The sequence below is a fragment of the Lagenorhynchus albirostris genome, chromosome 3, assembly GCF_949774975.1.
Source record: "Lagenorhynchus albirostris chromosome 3, mLagAlb1.1, whole genome shotgun sequence".
Taxonomy (NCBI): Eukaryota; Metazoa; Chordata; class Mammalia; order Artiodactyla; family Delphinidae; genus Lagenorhynchus; species Lagenorhynchus albirostris.
The window spans coordinates 155,360,436-155,373,469 of NC_083097.1; the positions used below are offsets into that span (position 1 = coordinate 155,360,436).

At 41.4% G+C, this 13,034-nt stretch overlaps 1 protein-coding gene across 7 annotated transcripts in view; it reads left to right on the top strand.

The window, feature by feature from the left end:
* SNAP47 (synaptosome associated protein 47) overlaps positions 1–13,034 on the top strand; it is a 190,289-nt gene that overhangs the window by 40,339 nt on the left and 136,916 nt on the right. For all 7 annotated transcript variants that reach the window (XR_009539724.1, XR_009539725.1, XR_009539726.1 and 4 more), the window contains one exon: positions 2,109–2,233. Coding sequence is in view for 4 of the 7 variants with exons in the window: in XM_060144446.1 (XP_060000429.1) it covers positions 2,109–2,233 (125 nt within the window). In the remaining 3 variants the exon portion in view is untranslated. The remainder of the gene's footprint in view (positions 1–2,108; positions 2,234–13,034) is intronic.

Consider the following 13,034-nt stretch of genomic DNA (forward strand, 5'->3'; position numbering starts at 1 on the left):
TGTCTCCAAACTTGGGCTAGGGGACATCTGTCTGTATGACATGTGCAGAGCGGGGGCAAGGTGGGCAGGAATAGCATGCTGGGGCCAGGGTGCCGGGGTGGCTGGAACAGGAGTCTGCAGGATCAGGAGCAGACTAGGAAAGAGGAGGGTGTAGCCTGAATGGGGAGTTTGCTTCCACCCATTAGGCCATAGAACCACTGTTAACATAGACAAGTGAAGTGTGCTTTGCCATCATGTTATCACTGATAATGTTTTAACGTCAGGTGTGTTAGTTGGCCTTTCCTTTAGGCTAATAATATCTAGTAAAACATGTCCTCTGTTGTCTAGTTTAGCTCTGATGGTGTTCTATTGCTGTTTTAGAAAAGTGCTTTTCATTATGTAACATGTTAGTGACATTTAGATCATGTAAGACCAACCGACAGTGAGTTGTATGCTATGGAAAGTTCTGTGCTAATTAATAAGCCCTTAGGATGTTGAAGTAGTGGCACTTTGGAGATTCCAGGACACAGGTTGTGAAATCAATTTGGTTGGTTGCAACCAGCTTTTATATAAAGAATAGAATAGAAAAGCACATCTGAGTACATGGTGTGTACTAAGGTTTTTGTCTTGTGAAACTTTTTCAGACCTCCAAGGTGCTTGTACGGGTGTAGCAGTTCTGTGTAGGAAGCACTTCTCACAGTGGTGCACAGTTAAAGGGCACGAAGACTCTCACAGAGGGCCTCCTTCCCAGTGGAGATGGGCCTGGGGAGGGCTCAGGCGCACAGTTTGGAACCCTCGGGTCTTGCCTTCATGCAGGTTTTGCTTCGCATCAACTGGTTCCTGAACTCACTCCATCTGGCCAAGACCCTTTTCCTCTCTAGGATCCCAAGAAACATGCTTTCTTGTCATCACGTCTTCTTTGCTCAGCTAGGTAATCTCAGGGAGTGTTAATTTGTAAGAAATTTTTTGAGAAATAAGAATAAGGGGATGTTTGTGTACCTGTTGGAGGTGGCTGGTCTCTCCCTGGGGAGGAGGGGCTTGTGCAGTTGGTGTGTCCTGGATTCACCACCTGGGTTCCTGCTGTTCAGGCCCAGCAAGACCTTTACCCCAAGATGGATTTCCTTTCCTAACAATGCATTTATCAGTTGCTCCAGGCTGCTCGGATGAAAGGCAGCTCTGCTGACTGCCACTAGGGTCCTAGGAAGGAAGTGGGGTGTCCTGCTTTTGCCCTCCCATTTTGCTGAAACAGAGAAATCTGCTCAAAGGAGTTGGTGCTGGAATCCACACTGCTGGTTCTCACCCCAGAATGCTTTCCAGCATCCTAATAAATAAACATGGCTATATTGACACATCTGAGGTGGTCTGTATTATGGAGAAAAGCAGGTGACAGACTCTAAGCTATGCTCTTATCTGGGCCTTACAGTGCCAGGGTTGCAGATGGAGGCAGCTCTTTAAATAAAGGATTTTCACTGTTCCTTGCCAAGCTGCTCTTCTGCTTTTTAGCAAGACTACCCAGGCATAGATGTGTGAATGGAAACACCCCTGAGCAATGCCTTGCCACGTGCAGCAGTCTGGCTCACCCCTACCTCAGTACAGCTCCACATTCAACTTTGCTTGACCTGACTAGCTGACCATTTCATGTGCTCTCTAGAACCACAGTGTTTTGTGGGGTAATCAGATGGTAATGCAGTTCCTAGTAGTGTATTTCATGTACATTTCACCAGGGCTCAACAAGTATTATGTTTCATACTCCAGTCTATTGTCCTCTCAAAAAGAAAAAAATCACTCCTGGATAAAGCATCTTTCTTCTAAAAGCCAGTTATAGAACTAGATCCTGAGTATTTACAGTGTTGCACACTCTGATCAGTGTGGGGTAAGGAAGCAGCCCTGGACTGGGGTAGAAGGCAAGGCTCAGGCAGGTCCCACATTCAGTCAGCTCAGCAGAGGTTCAGAGAGGTGGACTCACCGCTCCTGCAAACACAGAAGCTCTAAACCAGTAAATGCCTGGGAAAACACTTCGTCAACCCAAAGAGCTCTGATGGTCTTAAACACTTTTTGTAAAGTTCTGAATGCCCTTGCGTTGTTCACACCTTCTAGAAGATGCCACCCTGTTTGACTTTCCATTTCAGCATCTGGGCTTTTGGACCGAGCCATGCACTGTGAGCCCTCCTCAGGGAACCAGGAAGGGAGGCCACTTCAGCTACAGATGAGCGAACCGTTAATTTCCGAGGGGGACACCCAGGAACTGAGACAGGTAACATGCATTCGTAGTGTCATGTCCTCCCCTGCAGGCAACTCACTTCTCTTTCTTGCCTAAAAACAACTCTCCACTGATTTATGCTTGTCTGTCACCTGCACGGAAATGCTGGGACATCCACCTGATTTGCTCAGCTCCCTATAGCTTGAGGAAGGGCGGTGCCCATTCTGAGTCCTTGCGTTTTGTGGCATGCAGACACACATAGCATTCCTGTGCACACACAGTGGTCTTGGCAGCTGCCTATGTCTGTTGTATGTGTGTGTATGTCTGTATATGTGGGCTCAGATGCACATGTAGGCTGTGTATGTGCACGATGTGTGTGTCCAGGTGGGCTCTGTACACGTACATGTATGCATGTGTGGCGTGTGTACTGTGTGCACACGTGTGCAGCACCTGTATGTGTGTGCCATCTGTGTGTGCACTACCTGGGCATGTACAGTTGAGGGCACTTGCTCTCAAGTGCTCAACACAGGTTCTTGCGGAGGCTTGCCACTTTTTGTCCAGGAAGTTGAAATGTAAACAATGTTTGATAGAAATACTTGCAACTTATCTTCCTGTGTTAATGCTGGACAACACAGTGGCCTTTTCTTTTTCCTTTTTTAATAATTATGTAGCAAATACCTAGACGTTATATCATTTCATTCATAAATATTTCAGTATGTAGCTTTAAAAGATAAGAACCGTTTAAAAAAATCAGCACAATACCATACTCACCTTAAAAAAGTAAAAAGTAAATTCCTTGGTATCATCAGACATCAAGCCAGTGCTCACATTTCCCTTGTTACCTCATTTAGGAAAATGTGTTACATGTTTATTCAGATCAGGATCCTCATGAGGCCCGTGTGTTGCATTTAGTGAAGTGCCTTTAATGCATAGCTTTCTTTCCTCTGTCATCTTTTTCCTTTGAAGTTTATTTGATGAAAAAACTAAATTGTTCCTCTGTCAAGATTTTGCAGCTTGTATCTTCCTGACTTGGTTTCCCCAGCTCCCAGCAGGTGGTGAACTGCCTGCTCTCTGCCCTGGTACTCTTGTAGGTCGGTTTGTACCTCTAGAGGCTCCATCAGATTCAGGCTCCATTTTGGAGAGACTGTTTCATTGGTGGCAACCCACACTTAACATCAAGGCATGCAAGAGACTGTATGTCTTTTAAACCTGTTTTTAAATAATTTTGTTCTGTGTGTCTACATAGGCATAGACTCCTTTAAGCTCAGCCTTTTCCATTTTGGGAAAAAAGTGTTCATCTTTTGCTATGGGATATTTTAAATATACATGATTTGTCACTTTTTCCTTCTGGTCTAACTTTTAATCACTTTAAGTAATGACACAGAGACATGCCACTTTCTAGCTGCAACTAGGAAATTCTGCAGGTTACTAATCACTTCTTTTGATAGGCTTAGTGACTCCAGAACACTGCAGATCTTGTCTGCCTTGGGGCTTGAGAAACCCTCATACTATAAAGGCAAACTTAGCCTGTTCTCATGAAAGTGGGTAAGATTGCATATAGGCCTCAGGCTGGTAGGATCTGAGACCCTCCTCTCCCATCCTCCAATGAAGGTGTCTGTGGCTGAGATGAGCTCTTCTATGTCCCACAGTTGTGCTGAGGCTGAAGCAAGAACATGGGTTTTGTAGGACATGGGAAATGTAGGAATTTTATCTGTTAATTCTAGTGGTGGCCATGTAGTTTGAGAGGGCCCTTGCAATTTCAAATAACCAATCGCTACTACCATGTATATACAACGTGACCTTCCCCTAAAAGCTGTGATAGAATGGGAGAGGTCAGGATGAATGCACCAACAGCTGTGAGTAGAATAAAATTCCTCAGTGACCACTGAGGTCACCATTCTTTCCCATGAAAGTGTGTTTCTTATGTGGTTGGTCCTGACTGTCATCAACAAGTCTTAGTGAGCCCTGTGGCGTCCATGCTGGGAACAGCAGATGCCATGGTCATGAATCAGGAGGCTGGCTTGGGGGCAGAGGACACGGTGATCCCTGAGCAGTTAGGCTGGGAAGACCCACCCACAGGAGGGGCAGGGCTTTGTGCTAGTTAGCTGCCTCATTCTCCTTCCCTGCAGGGAGAACCTAATTTCATAAGAGATTGTCCTTTTGAGGTAAAACACATGTTTCATATTTAGAGAAGAATTCTGAGCTGTGTAGTTGAAGCTCAAGCATAGGTAGGAATGAGTTAAATTTCTGGGGAAAACGAAAATGCAAGAAAATCTCCCTCCATTCATCTGTGGTTTCTGTTGCAGATGCTATTAAAGTCATTACGTGGAAATGGGTTTTGGTGACTTAAACTGCAGTTGGGGTGCTAGAGAGAGGATTTGCCGTGATTTCCTCAGGGAGCAGCCGTGCTTAGTGCAGTGTGCCAGCTCCCTCTGTGCTGGGCCCCTGGAGCGGGCATGTGGGCTGCGGTTAGGCCCCATCTGCTGCGTAGCTGTGGCCGTCCACCATCCGCTGTGGGAGGGCACGTGGTGGAGGAGGCTGGGAGAGGAATCAGAGTCCCTCAGATGGGTTTGGCAGAGTCCCTCAAATCATTTCCAGTGTCTGATGTGCTAACCTTTCCTGCCTCAGAACTCCTGCTCTTTCGTTACTAAGTCTGTGGCTACCATATATTTGATACAACATTTGGAAGTGATAAAACAAAAAGCAGCATGGCTCTGTCCTGAGGACATTGCAGTTTTACATAAAGTTTCTTCATAACTTCTTAATCTGCACTTCTCTGTCTTGTCCTGCGTTTGGTGTTTTTTCATCCCGCCTCCCTCTTTCACCAAGAAGGAATCAGAATGAAAAGCTGACCCAGGTCTGGTCTCATGGTTTATCAGGCTCTGCAACAGCCCTGGCACTGGGAACAGCAATGAAGGAAGACCTGCACTGGATGTTCTCATCATTTCCAATAAAGAGGGATGCACAGAGTGTGGATTCATGGCAAGTTTTTAGGTCATAGTTTTGAACTTTCTGTTTGATTATATTCGGCATTTAGTCTGCCTACTGTATGTGGTATCTTTATAAACAGTAAATGCAAAACACAAAAATTAAAAACTGAGGTGATTAATTCAGTTCGGTCAGAAAGTTCATTTACTGGAAAACCTAGCTAGTCAGCTGGCGTGAGGAGAAGAGTTTATTGAAAAGGCAGCCCTGCGGATGCCTGTGCTGGGGAGATGAGTGAGGCCCAGGGCTTTTGTCTCTGTGTTGCTTAGCAGAGCCAAGTTCCACATGTATCTGCACTGGCAATTCACTGGATCTTTCCTGAAATAATTCTAGGCCGGAAAAGATGCTGTGGTTCTCTACTTGCTGTGAAACTATCTTAAGAAATTAATGTCCTTCTTTTCTTTTTTTTTTTTTTAACAGATACATATATTCATTTTCACATTCTTTTCCATTATGGTTTATTATAAAATAATCTTGTTTTAGAAATTATAGAATACATTTCATCTTCAGTAACTCCACCATTCTGGTCTTTTCCTCTGTACTTTGTTCCCAGTTATTTAAATTTGTCCCAATTCATCTGTCTCCTCTCCTACTAGTCAGGGAAAAAAAAAAAAATCTGTCATTTCTTGCATACCTAATCTATGTAAAAGAATTGTGTTTAGCAAGTGTTCTTCAGCCTAAACTAAATGTCTGAATCAGTGAATTATTTAGCTGTGGCTTCAGTGAGTTATTTGGAGAAGACAACAAATCTGGGTTTCCTTGGATAATTGTCAGGACAAAGTCATGAGATAATGAGCAAGGGGTGATATCCATGATGCTTCTCATCAGTTGTGGCAATGGACTAGACCACACTTCTGGAATGCAGATTCCAGAACTGATACTGCTTAGGAAGGAGGGGATGGCTAAACTGGTGGGCCCTCAAAAGTAGAAAGGCAAGGGCAATGCACTCCAGCTATAGGACCACCGAACAGTGCTGGGACGGTGTGCAGACACCTTGTTGGAATGAGCTCTGTGGAGGGGTCTGGGGACAGAGAGCTGGACATGTCCACTTATCAATACCTTCATTTAGTCTGGGCTTTGTCCTGTAAGCAGTTTGGAATCATTGAAGTTTTTAAGCAAGGAGTCATGAGATAATTTCAGATTTTTACCCATTCTCCTCAGGTTCTCCTGTTGTCCTCTGCTGCCTTCTGAATCTTTCAGGCTGTATCATTTCATTCGTTAATTATGGGGCACAGTTAGATGGTTAGTGTTTTTATTTGTGGCTTTGATACCAGCCTGGATATTAGCAATGAGCTAGGCCATTTATTTAAATATGTGTTACTCTAATTGTGAATTATTAATAAATGTTTCTGACATCATATCCTATGTCACTTCTAAACGTTAAACCATAAGAAGAGCCTTGGTAACCAGGAAAACATACCTAGTAACTTTTGATGTCCACACACAGTGGACATTTCAATAAGAGGTCATGTGTCTTAGGATGAGCCCTGGCCTAGGAACCTGGCATCCTGGCGCTGGTCCCAGCCCCTCCCTGTCAGCTCTGTAGTCCTGGGAAGGCTGGTTTGCTTCCCTGTCCTCAGTCTCCAGCTCTGAAAAGGGCACTGACTTGTAGCGTATTCCAGTATCTACCGTCTAATGTAGAATCCACCGCAATGAAATGAAAGCTGAGTTACAGAAAAATGTCACGCCTTACTTTTAAATATTCGTTCATGGTTTTCCTGTCTGCTCTGTTGGTTAACTAGGTCACTGGTAACGATGAGCATTACTTTGACAGACAGGAGACAGGCACGCGGTGCCCCCACCGCTAGCCCAGCCCTGCCTGCTGTGGTTTCATGTGCCTCCCACTGCTGCCTTCTGTAATTGCCTGGGACAACCAGCTCTTCTCCACAGCAGCCTTCAGAACTCCCATTATGTTGGATGTGGTCACCACTCTAGCAGAGGCCCATGTTGTCTGTGGCAGTGGTTGTTCGGAGTGGGAGGACCTGTCAAAGCGTGTGGCTGTGTGTCCTCTGCAGTTGACAGAGAAGGCTATGTGGGCACACCGGACCTCCCTCACATAGAGGCCATGGTGTAAACGTGAGTTGCATGGAGGTGGCATCTGCCCTTCAGGTCCAAATACCCATGCAGATGAATCTTGGGGGTGTATTCTGTCCCTTCCACTGCCCCTGGGAACTGTGGACAGGGAGGAAGCTGCCAAATAAGGAACTCTAAGATACTGTGCCAAGGGCAGGATTCCAGAATGTACCAGCATCTCAGCGAACAAATTCTAGAGCAGCTGCTTGGCTGTGCAGAAGGTAGAATGCCAAGGAGCAAGAAACAGATGCTCAGGCATTTAGACTGGGAGGATGACTTGTTCCCCCTTTGGAACATTTTCCTGTGCTCTTGGTCAGCTTTCAAATGAACCTCAAGTCTTAAAATCAAGTGTTTGATTATATTGTTATTGAGTGCTTGGCTATGGAAGGTTTCATATATTATAACCATGTTTTTTATTGTGGTAAAATATATAGAATAAAATCTTGCCATTTTAACTATTTTAAGTGTATAATTTAATATCATTAATTACATTCAAAATATTGTGCAACCATCACCGCTATCTATTTTATTTTCAAAGCTCGTTTATCACCCCAACAGAAACTCTGTTACCATGAAGCAGTAACTCCACATTTTGCCTCCCCCCAGTCCCTGGTAACCTCTAATCTTCTCTCTGTCTCTATGAATTTGCCTATTCTGGGAACCTCCTATAAGTGTAATCCTTTTGCATCTGGCTTTTTTCACTTAGCATAATGTTTTCAAGGCTGATCCATCTTGTAGCATGAATTGGTACTTCTTTCCTTTTTATAGGTTAATAATATTCTGTTGTATGGTTAAAACATACTTGGTTTATCCATTCATCACCAATGGACACTTGGATTATTTCCACCTTTCAGTTCTTTTGGACATATACCTAAGAGTAGAATTGCTTGGTTATAGGATAATTCTGTGTTTAACTTTTTGATGAGCTGCCAAATTATCTCCTTAGCAGCTACACCATTTTACACTCTCACCAGCAATGTATGAAGATTCCAGTTTTTCCACATCCCTGCCAACACTTATTTTCTTTTTTGAAAATTTTAAAATTATTCTAACTATCGAATAGAATAGATAAGGAGGTAAGTGTTGGAGGTAAGGGTCCAACTTCATTCTTTTGCATGTGGCTGTCTAGTTGTCCCAGCACCACTTGTTGAACAGACTATCCTTTCTCCATTGAGTAGACTTGGCACCCTTGTCAAAAATCTGTTGATCTGAGGACTCTTTATTCCATTAGTCTATTCTTATGCCAGTACCAAGCTGTTTTTATTACTATAACTTTGGGTAAGGTTTAAAATTGGGAAGTGTGAGTTTAATTTCATTCTTCTTTTTCAACTTGTTTTTACTATTCAGGGTCCCTTGCAATTCTATATGAATTTGAGGATTAGCTTTTCCATTTCCGAGTAGGGGGGCTGTTGGAAATTTGATAGGGATTACATTGAATCTGTATATCACTTTGAGGAGTATTGCTCTCTTGCCAATATTGTCTTCCAGTCTAGGAACACAAGATGTCTTTTATTTATTTAGGTAGTCTTTATTCCAGCATGATTTTATAATTTTTAGTCTTTCACCTGCATGGTTCTTATTTCCTAGGTATTTTATTCTTTTGGATGCTATTATAAATGGGATTATTTTCTTAATTTCTTTTTCTGATTCTTCATTGCTGCTGTATAGAAACACAACTGATTTTTGTGTGTTGCTCTTGTATACCGTAACTTTGCTAAATTTGTTAATTAGTTCTTCTAGTTTTCTTGTGGATTCTTTGGGATATTCTATATATATAGGGTCATGTCATATGAAAATAGAGATAGTTTTACTTCTTCTTTTCCAGTTTGGATACCTTTTATTTCTTTTTCTTGCCTACTTGCTCTGTCTAGGACTTCCAGTGCATAGCAGTACTGTGCAGCAGTGGTGAAAGTAGGCATTCTTGTCTTTTTCTGATCTTAGGGCTTTCAGTCTTTCCCCATTGAGTATCCTATTAGCTGAATTTTTCATAAGTCCCCCCTTTTTTTAAAAAGTGTTTTAAGTTTTTACTTTATTACAGGCTTTTCTATTTCTAATCATTACAAATGTTTTCAACATTTCATTTATCTGCTCCATTGTATTCCATTTATATTTCATTATGATTCCCATCTGTCTATCATATATTCAAGTTATGTCTACTATTTTCTTTTTTTTTAATTTTTATTTTATACTGGAGCATAGTTGATTAATAATATTGTATTAGTCTCAGGTGTACAGCAAAGTGATTCAGTTATACATATACATGTATCTATTCTTTTATAAATTCTTTTCCCATTTAGGTTATTAGAGAATTTTGAGCAGAGTTCCCTGTGCTATATAGTAGGGGTTTGTTGGTTATCTATTTTAAATATAGTAGTGTGTACATGTCAATCCCAAACTCCCAGTCTATCCCTCCCTCCCACCCTTCCCCTCTGGTAACTATAAGTTCATTCTCTAAGTGTGTGAGTCTGTTTCTGTTTTGTAAATAAGTTCCTTTTATCATTTTGGGGGGGGGGGTTCTGCATATAAGCGATATCGTATGATATTTGTCTTTCTCTGTCTGACTTCACTTAGTATGATAATCTCCAGGTTCATCCATGTTGCTGCAAATGGCATTATTTCATTCTTTGCAATGGCTGAGTAATATTTCATTGTATTATTTCATAGTAATATTTCATTTCATTGTACCACATCTTCTTTATCCATTCCTCTGTCGATGGACATTTAGGTTGCTTCCACATCCTGACTATTGTAAATAGTTCTGCAATGAATGGTGTGCATGTATCTTTTAAATTATGGTTTTTTCCGGATATATGCCCAGGAGTGAGATTGCTGGATCATATGGTAGCTCTATTTTTTAGTTTTTTAAGGAACCTCCATACTGTTCTCCATAGTGGTTGTAGCAATTTACGTTCCCACTAACAGTGTAGGAGGGTTCCCTTTTCTCCACACACTCTCCAGCATTATTGTTTGTAGATTTTTTAATGATGGCCATTCTGACCAGTGTGAGGTGATACCTCACTGTAGTTTTGATTTACATTTCTCTAATAATTAGTGATGTTGAGCATCTTTTCATGTGCCTCTTGGCCATCTGTATGTCTTCTTTGGGAAATGTCTATTTAGGTCTTCCGTCCATTTTTGGATTGGGTTTTTGATTTTTTTTTTGATACTGAGCCACATGAGCTGTTGTTTGTAAATTTTGGAGACTAATTCCTTGTCAGTCACATTGTTTGCAAATATTTTCTCCCATTCTGTGGGTTTTTTTCGTTTTGTCTATGGTTTCCTTTGTTGTACAAAAACTTTTGAGTTTCATTAGGTCCCATTTGTTTATTTTTGGTTTTTTTCCCATTATTCTAGGTGACGGCTCAAAAAAGATATTGCTGCAATTTATGTCAAAAATATGTTCTGCCTATGTTTTCTGAGTTATTTTTGTGTATGGTGTTAAATAATGTTCTAATTTCACATGTAGCTGACCAGTTTTCCCAGCACCATTTACTGAAGAGACTCTCTTCTCTGCATTGTAGAGTCTTGCTTCCTTTCTCATAGATTAATTGACCATAGGTGTGTGGGTTTAGTTCTGGGTTTCCTATCCTGTTCACGCATCGGTCTATATTTCTCTTTTTGTGCCAGTACCATACTGTTTTGATGACTGTAGCTTTGTAGTATAGTCTGAAGTCAGGGAGCCTGATTCCTCCAGCTCCATTTTTCTTTCTCAGGATTGCTTTGGCTATTTGGGGTCTTTTGTGTTTCCATACAAATTGTAAAATACTTTGTTCTAGTTCTGTGAAAAATGCCATTGGTAATTTGATAGGGATTGCATTGAATCTGCAGGTTGCCTAGGGTAGTATAGTCATTTTGACAATATTGATTCTTCCAATCCAAGAACATGGTATATCTTTCTGTTTGTATCATCTTTGATTTCTTTCATCAGTGTCGTATAGTTTTCAGAGTACAGGTCTTTTGTCTCCTTACGTAGGTTTATTCCTAGGTATTTTATTCTTTTTGATATGATGATAAATGGGATTGTTTCCTTAATTTCTCTTTCTGATCTTTTGTTGTTAGTGTATAGGAATGCGAGAGATTTTTGTGTATTTTGTAACCTGAAACTTTACCAAATTCATTGATGAGCACTAGTAATTTTCTGGTAGCTGTTTAGGATTTGTTATGTATAGTATTATCTCATCTGCAAACAGTGACAGTTTTACTTATTCTTTTCTAATTTGGATTCCTTCTATTTCTTTTTTTTTTTTCTTTGCGGTACGCAGGCCTCTATTGATGTGACCTCTCCTGTTGCGGAGCACAGGCTCCGGACACGCAGGCCCAGCGGCCATGGCTCACGGGCCCAGCCGCTCCGCGGCACGCGGGATCCTCCCGGACCAGGGCATGAACCCACATCCCCTGCATTGGCAGGTGGACTCTCAACCACTGCGCCACCAGGGAAGCCCAATTCCTTCTATTTCTTTTTCTTCTTTGATTGCTGTGGCTAGGACTTCCAAAACTATGTTCAGTAAGAGTGGCGAGAGTGGACATCTTTGTCTTTTTCCTGATCTTAGAGAAAATGCTTTCAGCTTTTCACTGTTGTGTATGATGTTAGCTGTAGGTTTGTCATATATAGCCTCTATTATGTTGAGGTTTGTTCCCTCTATGCCCACTTCCTAGAGAGTTTTATCATGGATGCGTGTTGAATTTTGTCAAAAACTTTTTCTGCATCTATTGAGATGATCATATGGTTTTTATTCTTCAATTTGTTGATATGGTGTATTACACTGATTGATTTGAGGCAGTGAAAAATCCTTGCGTCCCTGGGATAAATTCCACTTGATCATGGTGCATGATCCTTTTAATGTATTGTTGGATTCAGTTTGCTAGTATTTTGTTGAGGATTTTTGCGTCTATGTTCATCAGTGATATTGGTCTGTAATTTTCTTTTGTGGTATCTTTGTCTGGTTTTGGTATCAGGGTGATGGTGGCCTCATAGAATTAGTTTGGGGATATTCCTTCCTCTTCAGTTTTTTGGAATAGTTTCAGAAGGATAGGTTAGGTGCCTTTTATCATGTTGAAGAAGTTCTCTTCTAGTCCCAGTTTTCTGCATTTTTATCGTGAAAGGGTGTTGGGTTTGTCGTTGCCATTTCTCCATCAATTGAGTTGATTGTGTTTTTTTCCTCTCTGTTCTAATAATGTGGTATATTGCATTAATTGATTTTCTAAGGGTGAACCACCCTTGTATTCTGAGATAAATCCTACTTGGATTCAGTTTGCTAGTATTTTAGTATGTTGTGGTTTTGTTTTCATTTGTCTCAAAGAATTTACTAATTTCCCTGTTTGACCCACTGGTTGTTTAAGTGTGTTGTTTGATTTCTACATACTTGTGACTTTTTTAGTTGTCCAGATTTCCAGTTTCATTTCACTGTGAAGGTACTTTCTATGACTTCAATCTTAAGTTTGAGGTTTATTTTGAGGCCTACCATGTGGTCTGTCCTGGAGGATGTTCTGTGTGCACTTGAGAAGAATGTGGGTTCTGCTGATTCGGATGGAGTATTTCGTGTATGTCTGTTGGGTCCAGATGGTCTATAGTGTTGTTCAAGTCTTCTGTTTCCTTATTGATCTTCTATCTGGGTGCCTTATCCATTACCAACATCTTTTTATTAACTTTTAAAAATAGTTAACAAGTATTAGACGGTGTTTGGGTTCAGGCTGGGAAGTTGGTTTTGTGCAGTTTTTAAATGTGAAATTGGACTGTATGCATGAACACAGTGTTGAGTAGGCTGTGTGGCCTTGGGCAGCATATGTCTGTCCATCC